The sequence below is a fragment of the Haliotis asinina genome, chromosome 1, assembly GCF_037392515.1.
Source record: "Haliotis asinina isolate JCU_RB_2024 chromosome 1, JCU_Hal_asi_v2, whole genome shotgun sequence".
Classification (NCBI taxonomy): domain Eukaryota; kingdom Metazoa; phylum Mollusca; class Gastropoda; order Lepetellida; family Haliotidae; genus Haliotis; species Haliotis asinina.
The window spans coordinates 57,690,910-57,716,787 of record NC_090280.1 but is presented as its reverse complement, the minus strand read 5'-3'; the positions used below and the strand labels follow the sequence as shown (position 1 = coordinate 57,716,787).

The 25,878-nt window shown below is 42.0% G+C and overlaps 2 protein-coding genes across 4 annotated transcripts; one reads left to right on the top strand and one right to left on the bottom strand.

Moving 5' to 3' along the window:
* Window positions 1-694: 694 nt before the first annotated feature.
* LOC137281382 (uncharacterized) lies at window positions 695-7,180 on the top strand. 3 transcript variants are annotated; one of them, XM_067812590.1, is made up of 2 exons: window positions 695-1,082; window positions 5,106-7,180. In XM_067812590.1, exon 2 carries the CDS (start codon window positions 5,321-5,323, stop codon window positions 6,461-6,463), a length of 1,143 nt encoding a protein of 380 aa, XP_067668691.1. In that variant the 5' UTR covers window positions 695-1,082; window positions 5,106-5,320; the 3' UTR covers window positions 6,464-7,180. The 3 variants fall into 3 exon arrangements, with proteins under 3 accessions (XP_067668691.1, XP_067668682.1, XP_067668674.1); XM_067812581.1 differs by lacking the exon at window positions 695-1,082 and adding an exon at window positions 4,433-4,571; XM_067812573.1 differs by lacking the exon at window positions 695-1,082 and adding an exon at window positions 4,552-4,642.
* Window positions 7,181-16,528: 9,348 nt separating this feature from the next.
* LOC137294938 (uncharacterized) lies at window positions 16,529-24,993 on the bottom strand. The gene is made up of 7 exons (XM_067826155.1): window positions 24,808-24,993; window positions 22,146-22,435; window positions 21,544-21,643; window positions 19,476-19,586; window positions 18,722-18,981; window positions 17,973-18,247; window positions 16,529-17,151 (listed from the first exon to the last, which is right to left on the bottom strand). Exons 1-7 carry the CDS (start codon window positions 24,902-24,904, stop codon window positions 16,875-16,877), a joined length of 1,410 nt encoding a protein of 469 aa, XP_067682256.1. The 5' UTR covers window positions 24,905-24,993; the 3' UTR covers window positions 16,529-16,874.
* Between the last annotated feature and the right edge of the window lie 885 nt (window positions 24,994-25,878).

The following is a 25,878-nucleotide window of genomic DNA, read 5'->3' as shown; positions in this document are numbered from 1 at the left end:
TAATGTTCATTCAGGTTTTCTTCATGACTGCCCTGTATTACTGAACATTTAGTGTATAAATTGATAACAAGTTTCAGCTATGCGTTTCTTTTTTTTTTAGTAGTATATTAACATACGATGTTATTAAAGTTTAAAGTCAAAATTCACATGTGAAGACTAATTTCTTATGAAACAAGGAATTGGAATTATGTGTAACCAGAGTAGTTTGCGATGTCTATTTTCACTTTCACACGAGAAATTTCGGATCGGCTGAAAAGTAGGTCCTTGTTTGAATAGGTTAATGAGACTCATGTTTCAGTATGACTCACCTGCTGATGTATATAATTATTTTACGCAGTCATTGACATGTGAGCTGTTTTCGTCTTCTTCTTTTTTAAAAAAATGTTCGTGTTATTATTTAAATTCAAATTTCGCTCACCTATTCACATCCTGGTTGAGAACGCATACAAGTAAGGTTAACATTTCAGCTGTTTCCTTGTATCCGTCACTAATCACACTGATTTCAACCCTCCCCTGATTTTACATCCCCCGGTATCTACTTTTCAAGACATGCACCTGCAACCTGCTGATACGGAACAAAAAATAAATAATTCACTTGGTCGGTTCGAGGACATTGTACCACACGCCGGCCACCCATGGCTTCCCATAGCTTACTTCCAACGTGACCTGTAACTCGTTACAAAAGCCCCGTTTCATGATAGGCTATGTTACCAGTGACGAAGTTGTGCGGTAGGACATGTAGCCCACCACGTCGCTTGGGTCTTCCTCCATCCCTAACACCAAAGACTCCGCAAATAGCCATTATTTGGCCTCAGTGGGGAATCTACACTCGGTGAAATCAATGATATCGTCTCGCGTGTGAATGAAATGGACTGTTAACCAACCGTTCACATGGATGTATGTTAACATCGTGTGCATTCTATCTGCAACACGCATAATGTTATATAATTCTCGATGCACAGGGCGGCAGGTTTACATGGATAACCAGGCATATAAACGAGTTATCATGTGACCATCCACACATCGCTAACGCAACATTCACATTCCGTATCGTCAACAGACACGCTTAACCGAACGTGGAGGTGAGTTTGTACATAACCATATTTTAATGTAGTGCGACAAAATATATACACAGGTGTCTGTGTATATATTTTTGTGTTGACATTTCGATGTTTTGATGAGACAACTTAAGAGTAAACAAACCGATTGAATTTTCTCCCGTAACCTATTCATCGATTATTTTATAATAATCCGTCTAGAAGCATTTATATCACTTGCGTTGACTGGAAACGGTTTCGGATTAGGATTAGGACTAGGATTAAGATTGGGATTGGATTGGATTAGGGTCAGTGCTAGGACTAAGATTTGGATTAGGATTAAATTAGGGTAAAGACTGGATTGGATTGGGTTAGATTAGGGTTAGGAAAATGGTGAATCATTGTGATTGTGGCCAACAATCTTTCGAACATTTTCATCAGGAACATTCACAGAGGTTTGATTATTAGAACCTTGAAGCATATACATGATCGACTGCCAGAGGAATTTAGTAAAACAGGTGGACATGCACATCTCAGTACAAGGGTGATAGTTAATTTCTCAGTCCCTTTGCTTCAAAACTAAATCCTAGTTGTGAAAACGTTAAAGTCATTTTGATGCAGACATGCATGGGTCAATATCAACTCTGAGAAAGGAATATTACTCAAACCCCATAATACCATGAAATGGGAGCTTCCGATAGCCTGCAGTAGCGTGTTTTGTTTACCCATGTTTTCCCAGCGTACAGTTAGTGAAATCCTTTGTTTCTCAATTATTGAAGTGTGTGGAGATCAGCTGGCGGTTGGGTAGCCCAGTGGTTAAAGCGTTCGCTCGTGACCCTGCTGTCCTGGGTTTCGATTCCCCACATGGGCACAATGTGTGTACGCAATGGTGTACCCCGCCGTAATATTGCAGGAATAGAGCTAAATGCGGCGTAAAACCATATTCATTCACTCACTTCATAACCGTGAGATCAGCTCCATGCATGGTTGTTGGCCTTGCACCGTTGAGCTATCTGACTTTGTTAAGTTACTGCATAGACAGCTTGTCCTAACTAGCTAGGGGATTTATGGTGTTAGCATTTTTTTCCATTTCATTTTGTTGGGTTTTGAGTACTTGATCATGTTCCGGATGTACTTTGATAGTTTATGATACCCTCAATAAGTTTATGGGTGCAATAATCCAGCAAGTCAAACACCAGGTAATACTGTAAAACAGAAAACGTGGGACAGAGAATACAGTACTGAAATCATGTAGGTTCTTGTGTGAATTCGTATTGCTGGAGGGAGGCATTGCAGTGCTATATATTAAACATCATTCATAGCATATGCATTGAAAATGTACCCAATTAGTATTGCATTGGACGCATCATTGTGGGATATTCATACTGCCATCGCCGACAGGTTTTAATCTTGCAAATGTTTTCACATTTTATTGCATAAATTGTTGGGGGTTTTTTGTCACGCAATGGCTGAGATTTTGCCGATGTTAAATATTACCTCACACACGCACTGTGGGAGTACCAAGTGAGTGAGTGAGTGAGTTTAGTTTTACGCCACTTTTAGCAATAAGCAATATCACGGTGGTGGCCACGAAGGAAGAATGTAAGTACCAAAAAACAACCCTTTTTGTATTAGGCAACTGAATGGACGGGGTGGTCAGACTCGGTTATGTGTTCATGAATGTTACTGTGTCCTTATTGGTTTGATTGATGCTCATCATTTTAGTCACTGGGTTGTCTGATTCAGACGCGATTATTTACATGTTGCTGTCATGTTAGAATATTATGTGTGTTTAGCTACTTGAAGTGTTAAACAAAGAAACATGATGTCTATCACTGGATTGTTTGGTCCAGATACAATTTTTAAGGGACCCCCAGCTATTATTTAAATGGGGTCAGTGTGGAAGTCTAGTCGCTAACGCGTTCGCTCGTCACGCCGAGGACCCGGGTTTGATTCCCCACATGGGTACAATGTGTGAAACCCATTTCTGGTGTCCCCCGCCGTTATATTGCTGGAATAAAGTTAAAAAACGGCGTAAAACCATGCTCACTCACTGTTATTTTTCAGATGGCATATTTACTAACTGCACCTTTTCACCGAACAAAAGCATTCACGCCGCAGTGAAAGACATGAGAAATGTCAGGAAAATGACATTGCCGACCCTTCCTAGTGCATACTCAACCACACACACACGCACGCACGAACGCACAGTCACACACTCGATACATGCACAATCAAAGAGCCCACATGCACCATCGTTGATAAACAGACACATAAACGAAGTCATGATGACACACACACACTCATACACAATCGTACATTCACACGAAATCACACACGCACGCGCACACAAATCATATTACACAATCGCCAATTACACACACACACGCGCGCACACACACACCACATACGCAGACACACTCCATCACACACCATACGCACACATCACCTCATTCCATTCCGCACACACCACACATTCAAATGAATGTACGTCGCTGTATAGGTACAAAGTCTTGAACGCCATGTTAAACCTCTTCCCGCCCCTTCTACGATATCACCTGTCACGCGCATGCGCACAAGACACAGTATACCCGACTCTTTATCTGACCCCTGTCTCTCAATGCGCCATGCACAGGCTGCAGTAAGGACCATGTTTGAGCGTTGTCGGAAGGTGACCTTTGGACAACTTGCGTTATCTGTCGCGATCGTGCCTTCGTTGTTAGGATTTTGTTACAGCGTTGGAGAGCCCCAAATCTATACCAGGCCAACGTGTGTGAGTCACTGGGTATTGTTTTGCGCCGCTGTTCGTCGTTTCGACCGAACGCTTTAATCGCAGGGCCACCCCAGAATATTGTGAAAATGTATCTCTGACGCTTGCTAAACTCCGAATTTGTAAAGGCAAATCAAAGAAAAATGTTTGAAAATGAATGGCAGTCATATTTGAATTGACCCAATATCACATCAACAAAGCCACCCCACCCTCTCTCACGCACACAGGGGTCACGAGGTAATTATGTATTGGGGAAATCACGACTCCGAGCGTTTACAAGAGACTGTGGACCCTCAGAGTCGGAAACATTCCTCGAACCCCCGAACTTTCAAAGCTGAAGGCACAGACGTTGCCGCCATCCTCCTCCTTTTGACTGTGCAATATCTCATCTACCACCCTCGTCCGGATCGCATCGCCTGACTTTGATGCATTCCGCGTGCAGCGGCTTAAGATAATATCGAAAAGCTAAAGCCTAGAAAAAAACTAGACTCAAAATGCCCTGGTGACGAAAGGCTTAACAATAACTCCAGGTTAAAGTTCTTGGCCTATAATCTTTGTCGTCGACAAAATCTCCAAACAATAGGTAAGGTGGAGTCCTCCTTTAAGAGATGAAAGCGGAAGTAATAATGCCCAAGCGGCCTGGCTTATCACTCGTTTGAGACAATGCCCATATCAGTTACTTCAGTTTACTTGACGTTGTGATTGTTTAATCTCCGAGACGAGTGATCCGATTGTGACTACCACATGATATGCTTATATTGGAGGTAAGGTTGACACGGGGAAACGAAGCAGTCGCAATCAGTGTGGATGTGTGTCACATGTGCTGTCAGCCACGGTGAGAGACCATCCTGTATTCATAGTGGACGGTTATGTTTATGATGTTGTATGACAGAAACGTCTGCGTGTCATGTTTGCTTAATGCATATATTGCTTCTGTGTATATTATGTTTGCAGTCCTGGAACTGTAACCACACACACCCCACCCCAACAAACACTCACGTTTGTGTACTTAACTCTTCTCAAATTTCATACCTTAACATTCTCTCAGCCCTATCTAACTCCCCATTTCCAACCACCATGTGACTCCAGACAGTTTAGGCAGATATAACCCACTATCCCCTTACCTACTGTTCGCACCTGCTAAAGGAAAAGCAAGTACTAAGATCGCCCACCCACCTCGAACAAAGCCTGTATCACACTCCTTCACGGCAAACCTTCTTTTCCCAAGGCCCTTTTCACTATAGTGTCTTCCGTTTCATGGCTTTATGAGATTGTGACTCGATTCTCGTCTGCTACAGGTGCCCCGAGTGAGCTCGACGACAGCTAGATGTCCACAAACCCGGCCCTAGTGCCTCACAAGTTGTCATTTGTCTCATGGCAATACTGGGGCGTTACCCGTCGCCGATAATGGAGTATCAGTCCTGACGAACGACTTATCGCCGTGCTGCAGAATAAATTCAGATGACCCACAACAGACCGAACTCAAGAAAGGCTGCAATATTTATATCACACAATGATTAATAAGACTGCACTGCCTCAGAGTTTGCTCCCTCTATTTAACCATCGCCGCCAGGTGGCCAAACTCCTCTTCATTTACAGCGTCGTGGTGATTGCGTTCACTACCGCCCTGTTTAATTTTTTTCACTTTAGTCGGAATCCTACCGAAACCAAGCTTCAAATACTCCGAACATTGGAACCAAGTCATAACGTGAGTGAAAAACTGAAAGTGGTAAAAGCGCTTGAAAATCACAAAGATGATCCTAAGGGACTATTTTCCATCCCTCCTGTGCCCCAAAGGTCTTTCAGTGATAACGTGGCTCCAATACGGCAGTCAGTTATACAAAAGTTCTTGCATTACGAGCCCCGGGAATACAAAGACAAAGTGTTGATACTGTCGCCAATCCACAACGTAGCTAGACTGCTTCGCCATTTTGGGAGACTACTCAAGGAATTGAGTTATCCCCATGAACTGATATCAGTTGCGTTCGGTGAAGACTGCAGTACAGATGAAACGCTTAAAATTGCTGAAGACGTTGCGTCCAGCCTCAAAAAGACGTTTAATAGAGTTGAAGTGTTTCATTTCAACATCACAGGACAGGTGAGGGGAATTTGGGCGGATGTTCACAACCCACATGCGCAGAGAAAGCGGCGCGGCCACATTGCGCAGGCTCGGAACTTGCTTTTGAGGTCGGGACTGAAGGACGAGGTATGGGTGCTGTGGATTGATAGCGACATTACGGAGCTTCCGCGGGACATCATCCAGCAGCTTATTTCTTCCGATAAGGACATCGTAGTTCCGGCTTGTTTGTTCCGATCGGATATGGGACACCTCCGTATATTTGATAAAAATACATGGCGGGAGACACCTGAGTCGATCGCCAAGCAAAAGCATATGAGAGATGGCGAACTTATGTTGGAAGGATATGGCGTGTCCAACAGAATATTCCTCCCCCACCTCCGAGCTGAGGGAAGGGTAGTGCCGATAGATGGCGTTGGAGGCTGCACGCTTCTTATTAAGGCAGACTGCCACCGGAAAGGGTTGATTTTTCCAGAAACAGTAGTAGATCATCACATTGAAACAGAAGGCTTGGCCAAACTTGCAAAGAAAATGGGGTTCGGCGTCTATGGCATGCCCTTTGTCAACGTTATTCACTGAAAGGGAAGTTCTGCGGCTCCTATGTTTATGCGTAGAGTTTCCTCCCTTGGACGTGCCAGGAATCTGTGATAGTGGTTCGAACTATGGTTCTGATTTTATTTGTAGGTTACTCAGCACAATACACATGATGGTGGATTTACAAAGAACAAAAGACTTACATCATTATGTGATTTCTTCCCACGATTTCTTCGCTGTCTCGCTGTGATATTATATAGTATTAGCTTGTACAAAGTGACATTAATACCAACTGAACAGCTGATACCGTATGGACATAAATATACTGACGTGAAAAAGAAAATGTACACCTGCATTTCTTTTGTCTGGGCGAGGAATATGAGGTGCCGGCAACGTCAAAATTGTCTATATCTGTCAGGGGGCGTAGCTGCCATTACAAAAAAACCCCTAGATACTCTCTGTATCTAAAGCTATGCAACCCTACCGGGTTTGCACAGCTTGCTACGCGCATGTCTGTGATGATTTGGTACCACGTACGCAATTGATTTAGTCACAAACTCTCGTTTTGATTTTGAGAACAAGGAAAAACGCATCCTATTTCGGACGTGAATTTATGCATATAGTTGTTACCAATCAGGCACTGGCAATAGAATCTTTCGTTGTAAATGTTGACTTATGTTGTAAAGTACTTGTGAATTATTCTTCTACAGACTGTTATTTTTTTTTAAAAAAAGTAAAATGGAAGTTATTCCCATAAAAAAACGTGTTTCGTTCTTTTTTCCGGCATCATGTGCGAAACTGATCCATATCACTGTCCGCTCGACCGGCAAGAACTGATCCTGGCAACCCCATGCTTGTCGTAAGAGGTCACTAACGGGATCGGGTGGTCAGGTATTTGCTAATTGCGCAGATTGGTGCTCCTGGTGCCAATCACTGGATTGTCTGACTCAGACTCAATTGTTATCGATTATTATACATATCGCAGCATGAGCATCGATCTGCGCAACCGGGAACCGATGACATGTATAAACCAAGTCAGCGAGCCTGACCACCTGATCCTGTTAGTCGCCTCTTACGACAAGCATAGTCGCGTTTTGTGGTAATATGTTGCTGAAGGCCTATCTTACCCCAGACATTCACATGTCTGTTCCGTTTGGCGGTGTAAGTCTCTCGTATACAGCGTGACCTGCCCGCGATATCTCCGACTGCTGTAGTAGTTGGAAAAGTGAATGAATGAATATGATTTTACACCGCTTATAGCAATATTCCAATATCACGTCGGGGGACACCACATATAGGCTTCACACACTGTACCCTTGTGGAGAATCGAAATAGGCATTAGCCCGTTGCCCATGGCTAGTAACATCAAGTCGGACCAGGTAATTTTGTACATATATCATTCTCTCCGACTTGTTGAGTTATAATGTAAGATGGCCTGGTAAAAATGTTTATCATATTAGCAGCTTAATGACAAAACCCGTGTCTGTATTCCAATTTCGGACTGGTACAATATTTTGTGGGCTGGTAACTTTCAGGCATCGCTAGCGCGACTGGCTCGGAAAATTTGAAAACTATTTCGCACACAGAGCAAAGGATGTTTATTATAACTGCAACTTGATCCTGGCGAATGTCAGTGGGACTGACATAACCCGATTAAATAAAAACTAAAGCTCTTGAATACAAATAAATAACAATATGTATTCGTTCCAATAGCTATTACGATATCATTTGTCACCATTACCCGGGACCCGTGAAGGTACCGGGGTAGAATAGGCCTTCAGCAACCCATGTTTGCCATAAAAAGCGATTCTGCTTGTCGTAAGAGGCGAGTAACTGGATCGGGTGGTCAGGCTTGCTGACTAGGTTGACACAAGTCATCGGTTCCCAAATGCGCAGATCGATGCTCATGTTGTTGATTACTGGGTTGTCTGGTCCAGACTCGATTATTTACAGGTCACCGCAATATAGCTGGAATATTCCTGAGTGCGGCGTAAAACTACACTCCCTCACTCACTCACTCAGTCACTCCCGTTACACGAGCGAACCTATCTACTCATATATGAAGCATGCTCTTGAAACTTATTCCGATAACGAGTTACACATGGTTAACTTTCAGCTCTGATTGAACAATTTATATGTCCTATTATTCTTTATACCGTAAACCGTCACAAACGTGCTACTGACAATACATCCATGCAATCGAGACCTAAGTCTCATTAAGGTATAATCAGTCTAGTTCGTACAAGATTGTCCCAGACCGACTGAACCCGGGTTGTCAAAATCAACCTAAACCCCACAAATGCTTTGTTTGCATCTGAGACATAGAACTAACTCTGTTTTGCGTGACCTTTCACAATTGTATCCGTTATTTCGAGCGAAGTTGCTGTATTGTATTTGATTAAACCCGTTCTAGTTAGTGTCATAATGCGTTCTGTACTATTTGACCTAGGCTGCTCAAATTAGCGCCTACATCACAGGTGAATCGTTACCTGAGCTTAAATCCACGAACACAACATTACCTGTATATCTTCCTTGACAACACAGCATCAAGCCTGTCTAAACGTAGTAGTTCAAACGAAAATGAAACCCTTTTTACTCTATTCTGAAAGTGGTGTGTCCGAGTTAGTTCTGGCTGTCAAAAGCACCCTTAACATAAAAATAATATTCTCGATTGTTTATAAATCCACAGAATAATGCAGTATCTCCCTAAATACCTAAATACCTATTAACAGGTGGTATATAAAGCAAACACGTTGCACAAAGTGAATCCCACTCTCCTATATTATGAACTCAAAGTCATAAATGTTCGTTATGATTGAGTCCGGACTGACGGTAGCTACTTAAATCTATCTTGAATTGTGTATATATGGTTTAAACATATTTCTCTTGTACAAAAGAAAACAACACGGATTTGTAAACATACAAGACTGATTATATCAGTACTGCTCCTGTAACAATGTTGTGGTGAGTGAGTTTAGTTTTACGTCACAGTCAGCAATAGTCCAGCTATATGGCGGCTGTAACAATGGACGAAAGGAAGGCCAACCTGAACATGTTTTGATACTTAAATAATGTAGTGAGTGAATGAGTTTAGTTTTACGCCATACTCATTTATGCTATATGGCGGTGGTGTGTAAATAACTGAATTTGGATCAGACAATTCAGTGATCAACATCACAAGCACCGTTCTATGCAAATGGGATTCGATGACATGTATCAACTAAGTCAGCAAGCCTGACCACACGACCCCGTTAGTCACCTCCTACGACAAGCAAGGGTTACTGAAGATCAGTCATACCCCGGATCTCCAAGGGTTAAATAATGTAATCACAAAGATTAACGCAGTAAGCCACAAACTAAATTTGGCAAAATATTCCATACTGTTTAATGGAACTGTTTACACATGAACTGATGTATTGTAAAACAAATTCGTACAGTTGAACAGATTATTGTCATGACAGTTTTCGAATTCTGAAACTTGAACGCAGCTGTTCTCATGCACCATATTTGCACATACTTGTCATCAATTGATGCATATGATTCCCCTGAGATTCATCTGCATAAGGTTTGCGGGAGGTTCCACTAAGTTAGTGGAGAAATTCAGCATCAATGTAACCATATAAATATACATAACATATGGTGAGTGCTTTAAGTAAGTCTTAACTTCTGATGGGTAGTATATGTCCAGGTGTTATGATGCTTTCAGCAATACTCCAGGATTATTCCTACTGTGGTTCCCATCATGTGATTTTAAAATGAGCACATTAACATGATCGAATTTTGCGTAAAAACACGCCGGAATTAGGCATTTTCCATACGTTATTGTACAGATCTTTCCGTCAGCCGAAACACGCATAAGAACCGAAACGAATTTAGCATGGCTATTCTGTAACACCTGGTGTTTGTTTTGAGGCAAGATCGCAATGCTGTGATCGTGGCTGCTGCAAAAACTGATGAACTGCGCCGAAATGCCCATTCACACATAGAGCTGGAATAATACAGTGTATCAATTTTAACTAATTTCAGAAAAATGTAAGAACATAAGGCCAAAATATACAAAGAACACTTTATCAGCGTCTATCCCCACATCGACCAACCTCTACTTGGCTGTATACTTTTGGGGACTTAAGGGTCAATTTTTACCTCCAGGACAATGGTATGCTGGGTTTTTAAAGTGCAGAATATTTCACATGATTGATTCTTACTACACAGTTTATGAATTTAAAAATATGAAAAAACATATTAGTCCATGGACCAGGTAGAGTGGTAGGTCCCACCTCATGAGACTAACTGTCAGCATATCTTTTATGTAGCTTATCCTTATAGAAGTACATTCTCATATGATAGACTTTTGAAAATTTCACAGGTCGGTCATGGAGTTGTCCAAATTCCTTGCTGAGGGTGACAAATACATATTACAAGGTACAAAGTGGCTGAGTAAATGTTCACAATACGTTGTCTGAGTCATTCATTTCCATACTTTGTTTCATATTTTGTTGGCTAAACTTTCGAATAATTGCGAATTTCAACCAAAATTCAGTATTTCTATAATGAGCTTACTTAGTGTCTAATATGCACAGTGTCGGCCAACGCATTATTTCACCCTCGATCGCAGCGTGTCAGACCGTTCCGTACTACCTGTGGAAATGCATCTCGTGGGGCAACTACATATATTGCACTTTCGCTCCCGCTAAGATCCGGGTCAGAAGTTCTCTCCAGTAGCCCTGCTTCTAAGGCGACTAACGGTATCCCATGTTTAGCTCGCTCGTATCCCAATTGCATAGATCGATGCTCATGCTGTTGTTCACTGGATTGTCTGGTCCAGATGACTCGATTATTTACAGATGGTCGCCATATAGCTGGAATATTGCTGAATGCGGATTAAAACTAAACTCATTCACGCACTCACTTTTGAATAGTTGTCCATACCCTGTACTCATGCATAGCTGTGTGGACTCAAAGGGTATTTTGTCCAGGTATGCTGCAGGGGACATTTGTTGTAACAACAAATGTTGACTCTATTTGCTGTTGAGTCCAACATGTGATCAAGTGTTAACGAATTCATTTTCTGTCAATACTGAAAAATTGTAGAAGCAATGTCGACTGCAAACTTTTTCACACCCGGTTAAATTTGGTTTTGACCCATTTAGGCCAATAAGTTCATCTGTACACCAGCAGAAAACAATCACTCTTTGAAACAACGTGTGAGTATCTGAGCTGCCACTACCACATCAACAAACCCACCCCCTAGTCTGACTGGTATGTTTAGGCCTCTGAGAGACTATAAGAATCTTTTTTGTCTCCACGGATGTCTTCTTCTCAGCGCTTGTCTATAGATATCGTCTTCCCTGAAATTTTCGGAAGTGCTCTTGGCAATAGGCCGGTTAGGCAAACATACAGAAGAGTACTTGGTGCAGACCTGCCTATGTCTCGGCAATATCCTGTCTCTGAGGGTCTATAAGAATCATTTCTCTCTCCATGGATAATCATTATAGCAGTTTGTCTCCATATGTTTTCCTGGCTGAAGGTTTCAGAAAACAATTTGGCAGTCAACAAGCCTCCAGAAGAGTACTTGGTGCAGACCTGTCTATGCGATGTATTCTGGGCAGTATCCTGCCTCTGAGGGACTATGAAAATCTTTTCTGTCTCCACGAATGTCTGACTTTTGGCTGTTCGTCTCCAGACATATTCTTCGCTGAATGTCTCAGAAGTCTTCATGGCAGCCGGTAAGCCTCCTGAAAAGTACCTAGTCCTGAGCTGCCCATGTGATATCTTCTCGCCATATCCTGCCTCTGACGGACAATAAATGCTGTGGGTAAGGCACTAAAAACGTGACTATCGTTCCATACAAGTGTGAAGGCATCACTGTATCATGTTAATGCATATTTTTATAGGATTCCTGTACAAATTAACCCTTTGCATTACACTGTATCGAGCCATGTGTTGATAATGGTGCATAACCATACATTGCGATGAGGACATGGACCTATCTTGCACTGACGTGTATAATTGTGTGCAGTCATGTTGGTGACTCGCTCCAGCGAGTGTCTCTCGTTCATCATAATCTGTACAATGCACGACGCCCAAGCCACAATGCCGATGAAATACATTGAATGGTAGTTTTCAGAATGACTGAATGAACGAATTATGAAAAGCAGTTTCATTATGCAGTAAATACCTGTATACATTTATATGATGATGTCCGTGTCGTGCCGCTGTATCTGGGATCAGTGAAGACGCTGGTTAGAATTGGTCCTCTGCAGCCATATGTTTGTCCCAAAAGGTTAATGACGGGATCAGGTGGTCCTTCAAGCTGACTTGGTTGATGAATATCATCGTTGTGTAAGCCCATCTTATATACACGTGCAGTTCCATCCCTTCCATTCACCCATCATCCCTTCCTCCCTCCCTCCTTCCTTCCATCCATCATCAAACCCTCCCTCCACCAACACCTGCGTGCTTCTCACTGTATATTAGGTCATCTCGTGTTTTCCCAGAATAACCGCATTTGAGGGGTTTTTTTTATCGGAGGGGCAGGTTTTACTTTTCGTTTGTAAGACCGCTTCCAAGGTTTTAATTTTCGTGAGCAAGACCGCTTCCCAGGTTTTACTTTACCTAACTTTATATGAACATCAACAGTCAAATGATACATGAGTGTTTGAATTCTATTGAAAACTATCGTTCAAGATTAAACTCTTCCAAACACTTAAACACTTCCAAAGTGGGATTGGAACCGCAAATCTCAGATAAGTAGGCAGACGCAATACCGCACGACCACTGGATTTTACGCGCGGTTCAGTTATTGTCTTGTAGCTTTATTAAATGATCATCTACACCCATATATGTTAGGGAAACACTTTTCCTCGGTTTTGGTAGACAATGTAAAACCATCGGGGTCGAGACATTCCCCGGGGCTCCGCTCCTCGGGATTTCCCTCCAACTCCATTGTCTACCAAAACCTCCTTTCCTCCATCCACAACCCGTCTCTCCCTCCATCCATACCTCCCTCCCTCAGCCCACCCATCCATCCATCCATCCATCATCCCTCCTAATCCATCCATCATCCATCCCTCCCTCCACCAACACCTCCCCTCCCTCAATCTGTCCCTCCCTCCTTCCATCCATCATCGGTTCTCCTCCCTCCATCCATCACCCGTCCCACCATCCATCCATATTTCCCTTCCATCCACCATCCGTCCCTCCCTCCATCCATCATCATCAATTCCTCCCTCCCTCCTTCCATTCCTCTTCCAATCCTTCCCTCTCTTACTCCATCCATCCATCGAATGTCCCTCCTTTTCGAGCAGGTCTAGCCTTTGATGTCAAACATTTCTCAATTTCGTATTTACACCTGTGCATTTTACATTTCACTGGGAAAACTTAAGGTTCCCTCAAGGTGTGAGAATCAGTCTAAGTAAACTTATCATCAGTACTTTTCGTTACACTCCAATACTGAGTCTAACAAAACCTTATGGGAGGTCGCGTCAGATAACCTTTGAGATTGACCAATCAGAACACACCTTACCAAATCGCGAAAGTGGACAATCGCACATACCTTTTGAACTTTTTATCTCGAAAAGGTTTCGTACCCGTACGATTCCGAATGCTATTTAGCGTACGCTCGCTTCCGGGTGATGCACACGGCGTACGTACAACCATGACAACGGTAAGTAAACAGTCGCTGAAAATAGTGTTTTGGGCAATATTCAAGGATGTCATCTTGCGGAAATATTAGCTAATGGTAACCGTTTCCACAGAAACCCCAAAGCGTATATACTGCAGGTCAAATAACTGTGTTATATGCGGATTTTTGTTTTTGGAGAGATCTGTGTCATTGACCTGAATATTTTGAAAGTCCCTCCGATCCGTCAATAGTAGTCGTTGCCTGATTGGTTAAATCTATTTAACCGTCTCGCGATTGACTGGACGATCATTGGTGGCTCAAAGGTTACCTGACGCGACCCTCTACTAGGTTGAAGACTCAGCGGTGAAGTGTAAAGAAATACACTGAGACTAAGCTTACTTAGACTGTTGTGAGAATGAATCAAACACCTGGTCAAGCTTTCAGATAATTTAGAAACAATTACAAAGTATGACTCTATGCTTGTCAACGAGTTGCCAAATGCAATCTGATACTGTTGGGTTCACACGACGTCACATCCTTGATCACATGCACTCTCTTTCTGATTGAGAGATGCTGGCGGAGCATGACTAATTATGGTTAACACCCGGTGTTATTACTGATCTGCGAAATGTGAATTGTTACGAGAATGTATTTTCTGTAAATTGTATTATTGATTAAGTAATAATTGTTGTTTGGGTCACAATGTTTAAAGTTCTGAATGATAACTATTAAGGGTCACATTTCGTATCATAAATGTTCAGTACGTTTCGTATTTTACTGAATGTAACACAGCGAGCGGTCAGGCAGCGGTTATGAAGGTCGAACGTTGGCAAAGGCAGGCAGTTTAGAGTACTCCAGTTAATCTCTGTATTTGTTCCCGTGTCGTCAACACGACAACTAGCCTTTATACATACAGTCAACATTTCCTGAAAGTTCGAGCACTTTGCGACCATCGCCATCAACGTAGAATTCTTACGTAGTCTCCCGGAAGTACGCACAACTAATCCACACACTTACTCAATGGGAGGTAACAATGGAGCGCTACCATAAAGCCTGCAGCCAAAATACAAAAAGCACTGAACTTTTACGACGTGAAATGTGACCCAATAATAACTATCACTCAAAACACTACACGTTGTGACCCAATAATAATTATTACTTGATCAATAATACAATGTACAGAATATACACTCTCGTAACAACGCACAGAGGAAACAAATGCGTTTCTATTATCTCATTACTCGCGTGCCGGACATTTCATGAAGAGTTGGTCAACACCACGAGGTATGATTGTTAGCTTAGTACATGTGTTCTGACACCTACGATGGTATTATACATGCACACACCCGCAGACAGACATAGACAGACAGACAGGCACACACACACACACACACACACACACACACACACACACACAGGAGAGAGAGAGAGAGAGAGGGCGGCGGGGGTAACAGCACAGAAGGACACAGCTAGCTGTGGGGTTTACGTGTGCATAGCGAGTACAATGATGTGTTGAAAAAGTCTTACTGAATAAATGGCAGCGTATTTCACTTTTGCTTATTCGCCCCTAATTCAGAAAATATTTTTATTTTTACATAGATGAAAGTATATTTACTAATGTAAGGGTCAGACTGAAGATCATTTAATTGTTTCAGTGTGCCTGGAACAAATGCAGGAAAGACAGTACAAAAGGAATACCTTTCACTTTCGTGTTCTGTCTCTGATTTACTGAGCGAAAAGGAGAAACGTCCCATGTGTTACTGTGTGTCCCGAATACCCAAACAGAACAAAGTTTGATGTTAGACATGCTATATTTAGGAATACAATTCGTGATAAAGCACAAATTCGAGCACTTTATTGGTTTGAGTCCCATGCGGAATTCGAACCCACATCCTCAGAGTCAGGCACCTAATCGAGAGCACACAAAGTCCGGGGCTTCACTCGATCAGCCACTCCGACTTCCACAGATATGGAAGTCGGCCAGAGTTTTTCTCCCTGCTATACGTGGTTCACAACTAAGGACATCGTCGTCATTTTTAGCAAATTCTGATATAGATCAGAGACCCAGTCAGTTGCAGGTGTATACAGGTATTGGTTACAGTCGCTTGAGTGAGTGAGTGAGTGTATTTAGTTTTATGTCGCTTTCAGCGATATTGCAGCAATATCACGGCGGGAGACACCTGAAATGGGCATGTGCGGAATCGAACCCGGGTCTTCAGCGTAACGATTTGAGATTCTCTATTTATTGTCATATATGCTGAAAAGCCAAAGAAACGTCGCTGGAGATCGCATAGACGTCCAGTGTCTTGTTTTCCTTTATCTCTCTTTAACCTAACCATAGCCGCTGTGTTCACCAAACAAGTGTACGACTGCCATTCAAGCCTGCAGTTCTGTGCCAGAATGCATGCATAATGCATATGCATCCAGATTCCAGTGTTGTGTTTGTGCGAACTCCTCCCTTTCCACAAACAAAAACATGTTTAACCTCAATCTCAAACAATACTTTATTGTGCAGTGCAGGCTATACCACCACGAGTCATGTTTTTCTCAAGCTTGACTTCCAGTGTATATGTAAAAGAAAGTAAGTTCAAATACTCCATTGACACTTAAATGTAATTTCAAATATCACGACCTTTCTTTTACCTTTTTGCACATGTATATTTCACAAAATGTCACTTGTGGAAATCTGGAAGCGAGTGAGTGAGTGTGACAGTATTCCTGCAACATCACAGCATCTGAATTAAAAGTAAACTCGGGATAGATACTAGCATACAGTTTTATAGTCTTGACGTCAACATACAACAAGACTGGGGGTCGTTCATTTCCGGGAACTCACTTCTTGCAGCCATAGTCTTCTATGACGTAGGCTACGTCACAACGGGGATTGGTAGCAGTCAGGTACTTGTCGATGGCGTCGCACGGGTGGAGGTTATTTCGGCATATGTCGTCCATGCATCTTTTAATGATAGTCAGAACCTGTTTGCGGTCCATTTCCCTGGACAGACATGATCCAATGCCTTCGAAGGCAAATTGTCCGCATACAATTGCCATGTCGTGCAAGTGGTGCTTTTGACAGTAGCTTTCGGAGGCGCTGATTTCTTTGCATGGTCTGAAAAGAGGAACCAGTCAATATGACTTTTTAACAATATTCCAACAATGTCACGTCGGAGGATACCACAAATAGGCTTCACAAATTGTACTCATGTAAGGAATAGAACCCAGGTCTCCGGCGTGACCAGCGAACGCTTTAACCACAAGGTGACCCGACCCTCTGAAAAGAGGACATAAACAACAAGAACGACGCGGAGATTCAGGGGCCTTTCGCTTAAACATGTCTTGCTTTGTTTCGGTTGGTTTGTCTTGGTGTTTTACGCCGCATTCAGCAATGTTCCAGCTATATGGAGGCGATCTTTAATTAATCGAGTCTGACGTGACAATCCAGTGATCAACAGCATGAGTGTCGATCAACTGGTATTCGATGATTTGTGTCAACCAAGTCAACGAGTCTGACCGCCCCGTCACAGCCACGGGGGCTGTATGTTTTGCAAATACTGCCCATGTTTTGTTATTGAAACTTACGAGAGATTATGGACGTTGGGTACTTACTGAAGAAATTGTTGATCGGGAAACTTAGTGTAGAGACTGTTGACATCGGGTACGCAGTATACAGAGTGTGGATAATGAGTACTTGGAGTAGAAAGTGTGGATATCATGTACTTAGTATGGAGACTGCATACTGGTACTTACTGTAGAAATTGTTGATAGCGAGTACTTAGAATAGATACTGTGCATTTTGTGGTCTTATTATGGAAAGTGTGGATATCAGGCACTTAGTATAGAAAGTGTAGGTATCATTAGAAAGTGTGGACATGAGTAAGAGGTTTGCTGGTGCTATAGATTATACACACAGGTAGAAATTCAGATACTTACGGGTAGAAAGAGTGGATTTCGTGGACGCTGTGGAGAAACATGTCTACGAGGTCCTTCCCCCTTGCAGGTTTTACAGTGAACCTGGAGTCCTGGGCTTCTGGAGCGTCGACTGGCATGCATGCCCCAATGGGAAGAAAGGTGTGCTTTGGACTCTCCACAATAACAACACCATCTTGCACCCGGTAGCTTATCCTAGCATCGTTGCATTCCGGAAGGAGTATTTCTAGAAATCCTTCATCACTGCGGCTGTATTTCATGTCGATGTTGTCACTAAACTGAAGCAAGATACTGACGATGAGACTGAGACTAGAGTAGAACAAATTCAAAACAATGGTGTGTTTCGTAAGTGATAAGGATCTTCATGGCTTACATACCCGTATTCAAATTGCGTAGATCGCTGCTCATGCTGTTGATCACTGTATTGTCTCATCCATACTAGATAACGTACAGGTTATCGCTAAATGCGGCGTCAAACAACAATTGGAACAAGTCAACCAACAAACGAAAATTCCAAAGTGATGTTAACGGTAGCAGCTTTACTGAAACCCACATCGCTAACTGTATGCTGCAAACCGGCGATTGTAGGAATGACGGCACCAAGAATCGAACCCGTGATCACCGGATGATAGCACATCTAAGGGACACAACTCCTAATCGACACTTCGAATTTTAAATCAACCTGTTCCCTCTCTGAGTTAAAGGAAGGTAGTTACATGTAGATCGTTTCCGAAACACGTTATTTCCAATACCTCTGTTCCATTTTCATTAATCGCCAGATAGGTCAGCGTGTTGTCCTTGATGACGGTGACATTCAGGCTTTCCAGCTTTATGTACGACTTCTGCTCGTACATTTCGTCGGTGCTGGCGCCGTTGATGATGATGGAACAACCGGACTCAGTTTCTGTTTCCATGATCCGGTGCTCACACGGCAGGAGCATCTTGTAGAATGAGTGTTTGTCCATTGGCTGGATCTGTGGGTCCCCGTACTCAATACACAGGTTACGGTCACCTGAAGAGAGGATATCAGGTGTTGAGAAGTATGTGTGTTATAGTATAGCTCGTGTGTAAGTACAGTAATGTCTGGGTGTGTGACAGTTGTGTGGGGTGTGTGTAACTGTGTGTCCATAGTGTGGAATGTGTGTCCATAATGAGGGATGTGTGTCCATAGTGTGGGATGTGTGTCCATAATGTGGGATGTGTGTCTATAGTGTGTTTGTGTGACAGTAGTCGAGAATGTGTGTCCATAGCGTGGAATGTGTGTCCATAGTGTTTGATGTGTGTCTGTACTGTTTGATGTGTGTCTATAGTGTTTGGTGTCAGTCCATAATCTGGTATATGTGTTCATAGTTTTTTATGCGTGTCTTTAGTGTGGGTTGTGTATCCATATTCTGGGGTATATGTCTATGGTGTGGATTTGTGTTTTCTGTTTATACTTTTTGTTATGACTATGTTAATAATTTTGCATGTATATGTACATAGGTGGCAATTAATAGGTGCACGTACTTGGATCGACACATCTGAACCTCGCATCGCCAATATAACCGTCTTTACAATCACATGTCAAGTTTCCACAGGTTGCATTTGCTGTACACGTAAAGCCGAAACACTGTTCGTCTGAAAGCAAGTGAACAAAGTTAAAATGATCATGTCGTACCCTGAAATCACATAATACTACTAGACTTGGAGTAAACAACGTGTGTAAAGCGTGAAGGGCAAACACACTAGCCATACCATTAAAGTTCAGTTCTTGAAATGCATTTAGATGTTAAACTAACTTGACTACATGACACGTTTCACCTTCGCCAATGTCTCCTTCATCAGCAAGAATTAGCTCAGAAACGTCTTGCACAGAAAAAAGCAAAGCTTAGAAAATATTTTCAGCAATCTGTAAAGTTGCCTGTGGGGCACAGCTGCTGTGTTCTGAAGAAGTTTGCCCCAAATCGCGGTGAAAAGTCTTTTCCTGTAGAGCAAACAGTCGTAAGGTCTGAGGGTCGACTCCTGGTCTCTTAATGTCATCTTTATAGATCGTATTTGTCATTAATATGTATAACCCTCGGCACTGGAGGAATAATGATTGAGTGAGTTTTGGTCTTTACGCCGCTATATTTCAGCAATGTTCCAGCAGGGAACACCAGAAGGGGACACCAGAAATGGACTTTGTACCCATGTGGGGAATTGAACAAGGATCTTCGGCATGACGAGCTAAAGCTTTAACCACTAGGATACCCCACCGCTCCATTAATATAACAAGGCCAGCTGGAACTGGCACCAATTTCTATAACTGTGTTAGCTTATAGCCGGAAAGTGAGAAGTGATCTCATTTAATGAAATACAAGCTACAAACTAGGCCCCAGCAACCCATGTATGTCCTCGTGAAGATCTGGCTTAGAATAATTACTCTGTAACAACTGATGTTTGTCCCCGTGAAGAGTTGGCTTATAATTGGTATTCAGAAACTGATGTTTGTCTTCCTGAAGGTCTGGCTTACAATAATTGGTCTGTAACAAACGATGTTTGTCCCCGTGTAGATCCAGGTTAGAAGTGGTCTTCAGCTACCTATGTTTGTCCTCGTGAAGATGTGGCTCAGAGTAACTGATCTGTAACAACGTATGTTTCCCCCCGTAAAGATCCATGTAGGAAATAGTCCTCTGCTACCGATGTTTGTCCTCGTGAACATCTGTCTTAGAATAATTGGTCTGTAACAACCAATGTTGTCCCCGTGAAGATGTATCGTAAAAGTAGTCTTGGGCTACCGATAATTGTCCTCGTGAACATCTGGCTTAGAATATTTGGTCTGTAACAACCGATGTTTTTCCTCGTGAAGATCTGGCTTAGAATAATTGGTCTGTAACAACCGATGTTTGTCCTCGTGACGATCTGGCCTAGACGTGGTCTTCAGCTATATATGTTTGTCCTTGGGTTATGAATTGATCCTCTGCAACCTTTTCTTCGTACCTTGTAAAGATCCAGGATAAACAAGTCTTCAGGCACCAACTCTGAACCCAGTGAATATCTGGGTAATGAACTGGTGTTTAGCAACTGATGTCTGTACACTGTAACGATCCATCATTTCGTTAGTAAGCTATGTTTTTCACATGATTTGTCCTCTGTATGAAAATATGTGTACACCTGGCGTGGAGTTCACAGGTGCGATGAAGATTGTTGTCTTCGTGTACGGAGGCTTCGTAAGAAGGAATGTCATCACCAGTAATATACACATTGTATTGCTGCGAATGTTGCACCTTGAATGATTGTAACAACAACAACTAACCTCCCTAGAATGATAGTAACGGCTGTAATTAGCCTTCCTAAAAATCGTAACGGTTGTAAATATCTGGAATGACTGTATTGCCTCTCGTGAAGGATAGTAACGGTTGTAAACACCCTTCCGTTCCGGATTGTGTCGGTTGTAAATACCAATTATTGAATGATTGTACCTAATCTTAAACAATCGTAAACTATAAACAATCGTAAAGCTTAAGACCAGTCTTTCAAAGATTGAAGCTGCATTAAATACAGTTAACGCTTCAAAATAAAACAAAAAAATCTTGAGTGACAGTATATTCCTCACCTTGAATGATCTTAATGGTTGTAGATTCCCTCAGGTGTGGTAAAGCAGTTTTCTCGTCTGACCCCAGGCGAAGTACGAAAGTTTCATCCTCTTCTATCCCCTGCAAAAAAGATCGTGCACATTTTAGAACAGTTACTCAAACATGTGTGTGTGTGTGTGTGTGTGTGTGTGTGTGTGTGTGTGTGTGTGTGTGTGTGTGTGTGTGTGTGTGTGTGTGTGTGTGTGTGTGTGTGTGTGTGTGTGTGTGTGTGTGTGTGTGTGTATGGTGATGGTGTGTGCCTAGTCTGTGTTTGATGGCGTGTGTGAGTAGTACTTCTGTTGTTTGGGGGCGTGTGTTTGGTGTGCGGTGTTGGTGTATGCGTGTGTGTGGTGTGGTGCGTGGTGGTGGCGTGTGAGGCTCGAGTGTACGGTGAGGTGGCGTGGGTGTATGATTTTTGACGGACGGGGAAACAATTACAGGAAATATGACTGTACCTTGTTTATTTTTTATTTATCTGTGTGTGTGTGTGTGTGTGTGTGTGTGTGTGTGTGTGTGTGTGTGTGTGTGTGTGTGGTGTATGTGAGTGATATGTGGTGTGTAAGAAACTCCCTACTTTCCTTACATCATCAGTCTCAATGAAGAGCTTGATGGTTCGCACACTCTTTCCCTTTGAAAACACGATAGATCCGTTTGTGGGCGTGACATCAACCCCCGGGGTAGCTGCGTTAGTGGCATTGGGGTGTTCTTCCAGATGCCATTTCACGACGAAGCTGTCGGCTATTTCGAAATTTTGAGAGTCTACGAAATAGTTGGTAACATCGATGTCGAGACGCCCAATTGATTCTCTGATGGTGTAGTAGTCCTGCCTGGCGCTGTAGCCTTCGCCGACGGTGCCAGAAACTCTCTTGATTTCTGTTGATAACGAACGAAAGCATTATTCCATAGTTTCAGCAGCTCATACAACATCTTTACTAATCCCATATTAAACTAGTATAGTTACAAAAGTCTCACAAGGGACAATCCACGTCGATTTATTAGAAAATGCTCAAACTGAATATTTCAAGGGAATTTTGTATTTACCATCCTCATCCAGAGTGCGGAAATATAGATACAGAATATATACTAACTGTATTTTTAAATTAATTAAATACTGGACTAAAATCTTACACATGGACAATGAAAGACTCCCTAAATCAGAGTTAGGAGATGTTAAATTTCATGGGGAACCAACGTTATAAATGATATGAGCATTTTGAATGACATGGATATTTGGATGATATGAGCATTTTGAATAATATGAAAATTTGAATGATATGAGCATTTTGAATGATGTGAGCATTTTGAATGATGTGGACAATTGGATGATGTGAGCATTTTGAATGATACGGACATTTGGATAATATAAACATTTTTAATGATATGAGCATTTTGAATAATCTGAAAATTTGGATGATATGAGCGTTTTGAATGATCTGAGCATTTGTATGATATGAACAGTTGTTTTGGATTTCGTAATGTAACTTTAAAATCTTGAAAATAAGAAAAAAATGTACTTTGCCCAAATGAACTTGGACATGTATGGATGTATCAGAACGGCGGGCATGTCGATGTCTTCCTGTGTCTTTCTAGTCTCTCCAAACCTGGCACCATTCAATGACCTCAGTCTCTATGCTACATTTCTAACAACAGATCATTACCTCTTCCATGTTGATAAACTTACATTCAGACAGACCCTATGAAGAGTTCAATGCTCCTGCTACACCCCAAAAATAGAGAAAGGATATATCAACATGGGACAAGAAGACGTTGGAACGTATGACATTGAAAAATACATATTACTTTTGCTTGTATGTGGATTGCCATCGTTCACAACGGAAGTCTAAATCTCATTCTAATCCTACACACAGTAAATTTAGTCTTACATAAAACTGGGTTTTTGCTTTTAAAAAACACCATTCATCACAAACCTTATGTCCACGTATCATCATTTTTATGCACCACTTTCATCCAGTAAGTACAAAATATTGCCATTACCCTATGCTTTGTGGGTCAGTGGCCTGAAGAAAAGGGGCCATCTTGTATCTGAATCGTACGTTTTCCAAAAATACATTTACATTATGTGTATATCATTCTCTCAATATAATCGTGTTTTCCCATAATGTCTATTTTTTCGCTGTTTCAGTGTATTCTTAAAAATCTTAATTTTACAGAAGTACAAACAATACCCGAAAAAGGTGAACTTTGTTGCAGATTTCGATTAAAAACCAAAATGGCTCTTTATTGAAAATTGATTGAAAACAGTTCCCAGTATTTATGCTGAAGTCAAATATTTATATTTATTTAAGACAAAAAGGGGCTGATCTTTTCAGAGGAGATAATGATATACACTCTGTAGTGTGACATGGGAACAACTCTTAACACAGTATATTAACCGGTTATAACTCCTTAGTGCGGAGCACAGGTACCCGGCATAACAAACAAGTGAGCTGACATACACTGACTTTCCACCGCATTCACCATGAACAATAACATAAGCTGCAAGTGCCTTATGGCGCCATCAAACTAAAAAAATATAAATTTCTCGTTATTTTCATATGCACATAGTTGCCTTTGACCTTTGCGTGTTTCTTTGCTCGCTTTTCCGAATTCTTCCCGCATTACCGAATATTTCTGCGCTATTTCAAAACTCGGAATTTCGGGAAAGTTACTGTGAGCTTACCAAGGAAAACATACTAGGGAATGCCTCAGAGGTTTTACACAATTCTGTAGTGTAACTTGCATACGAAACGTAGCCTTAGAGTAAATTAACTGCGAGGCTTGTCATAACTTCTGAATGTGGAGCACAGGTATCTGACCATACAAAAAAGTGAGTTGAGTTGATTATGTTTTCTCAGCGGTATTGAATCTTATGATTCCACAAATTCCAGCTCACAAGAAACTCATACTAATTTGACAGGAGCTCCACGGCCATTAACACAAATGCAAGAGAACTATCGTGTCTACTGAACATTCATCCATCCATCCACTCACCAACCCACTCATCCGTCCATCCGTCCATCCCGTCAGTCCATCCATCCATCCACTCACCCACTCCGTCCATCCACCCACCCACCCATCCATCCCGTCAGTCCATCCATCCACCCACCCAATCATCCATCCATCCACCCCGCCCGTCCGTCCATCCATCATTCCACCCATCCGTCCGCCTGTCCGTCCGTCCATACATACATACACAGACAATCAGATATAGAACCAAACACACGTGTTGATAGTCACACACTTACGACTGGAAATGAAGCCTTGGGACAACCCCTGCTGTAAGAACATCAGTGCAACAACAACAAGAGACATCATCCACCACGAAGCTTTTACAATAGACATGTTGCCAAACACACCGTCGCCCTTTGAAACTATACCAGGGCTGATCACGTGATAGCAACTTTATACCAACGCTGGTCAGATCAATTCTTGTATGCTATTGCAATATTTTAGCCACGCCCTCGTTTGAGAAACCTTGCCCAAAAAGAAAAAAAATACTGACCTTGTGCTTTTCGAGCATGAAAAAATTGGTTCACCAAATGACTGAAATAAGTTGGATCATCATTTCTGGAGAAAAAACCCCAAAACTTGTATTGAATTTTATAGTTTTAAACTACACGTTGGCAGCAGAAGGCATTGACAAAATGCCATGTGTGTCATTATGGCTTGTACTGTGACCATACCAGACTTCATGTATCATTGTTTCAAGGATGCTGTCAACAGATGTTGATGATGATACCTTGGATCAGGGATCCAGTGGTAATAAATCCAGGGCTGGGAGCAACATGTGTGACATTCCTAAAGTCTCAGGCAACTATGGCATATATGAGAATCTAGCATGGCATCATCACATCTGGTGTCATCTCTAAACACCTAATCAGGTGTCCTCTTAGTATGTATGTATGTTCAGTGTACTTACTGGCTTTATTGTTATTGTTCCCAATACCTTAAATACAGAAGACTGTGTATACACAGCAGCTTGTGGACTCAATAGAGACATACTACATTAAATATCAATATTAACAGTAACATGTTGTTAAATTGTAATGGGGGTTAAATAATGGCATAAGAGAAAACCATTTGGCTAAAGAGCTTTCAAAATTATTATTTCTTCTGGAAATGAATTTTTCAGTGGTGAAAATGTCTTTCAACATCCTGACGCAATTATCAATTATTGAATGTGTAAATATACTTCCTAGCAGAGAAGATAATGTGATTCAACAATGGGGGCTAGATCAAAGTGTTTGTCGACCCGTGAAGGTCCGGGGTAGAATAGACCTTCAGCAACCCATGCTTGCCATAAAAGGTGACCATGC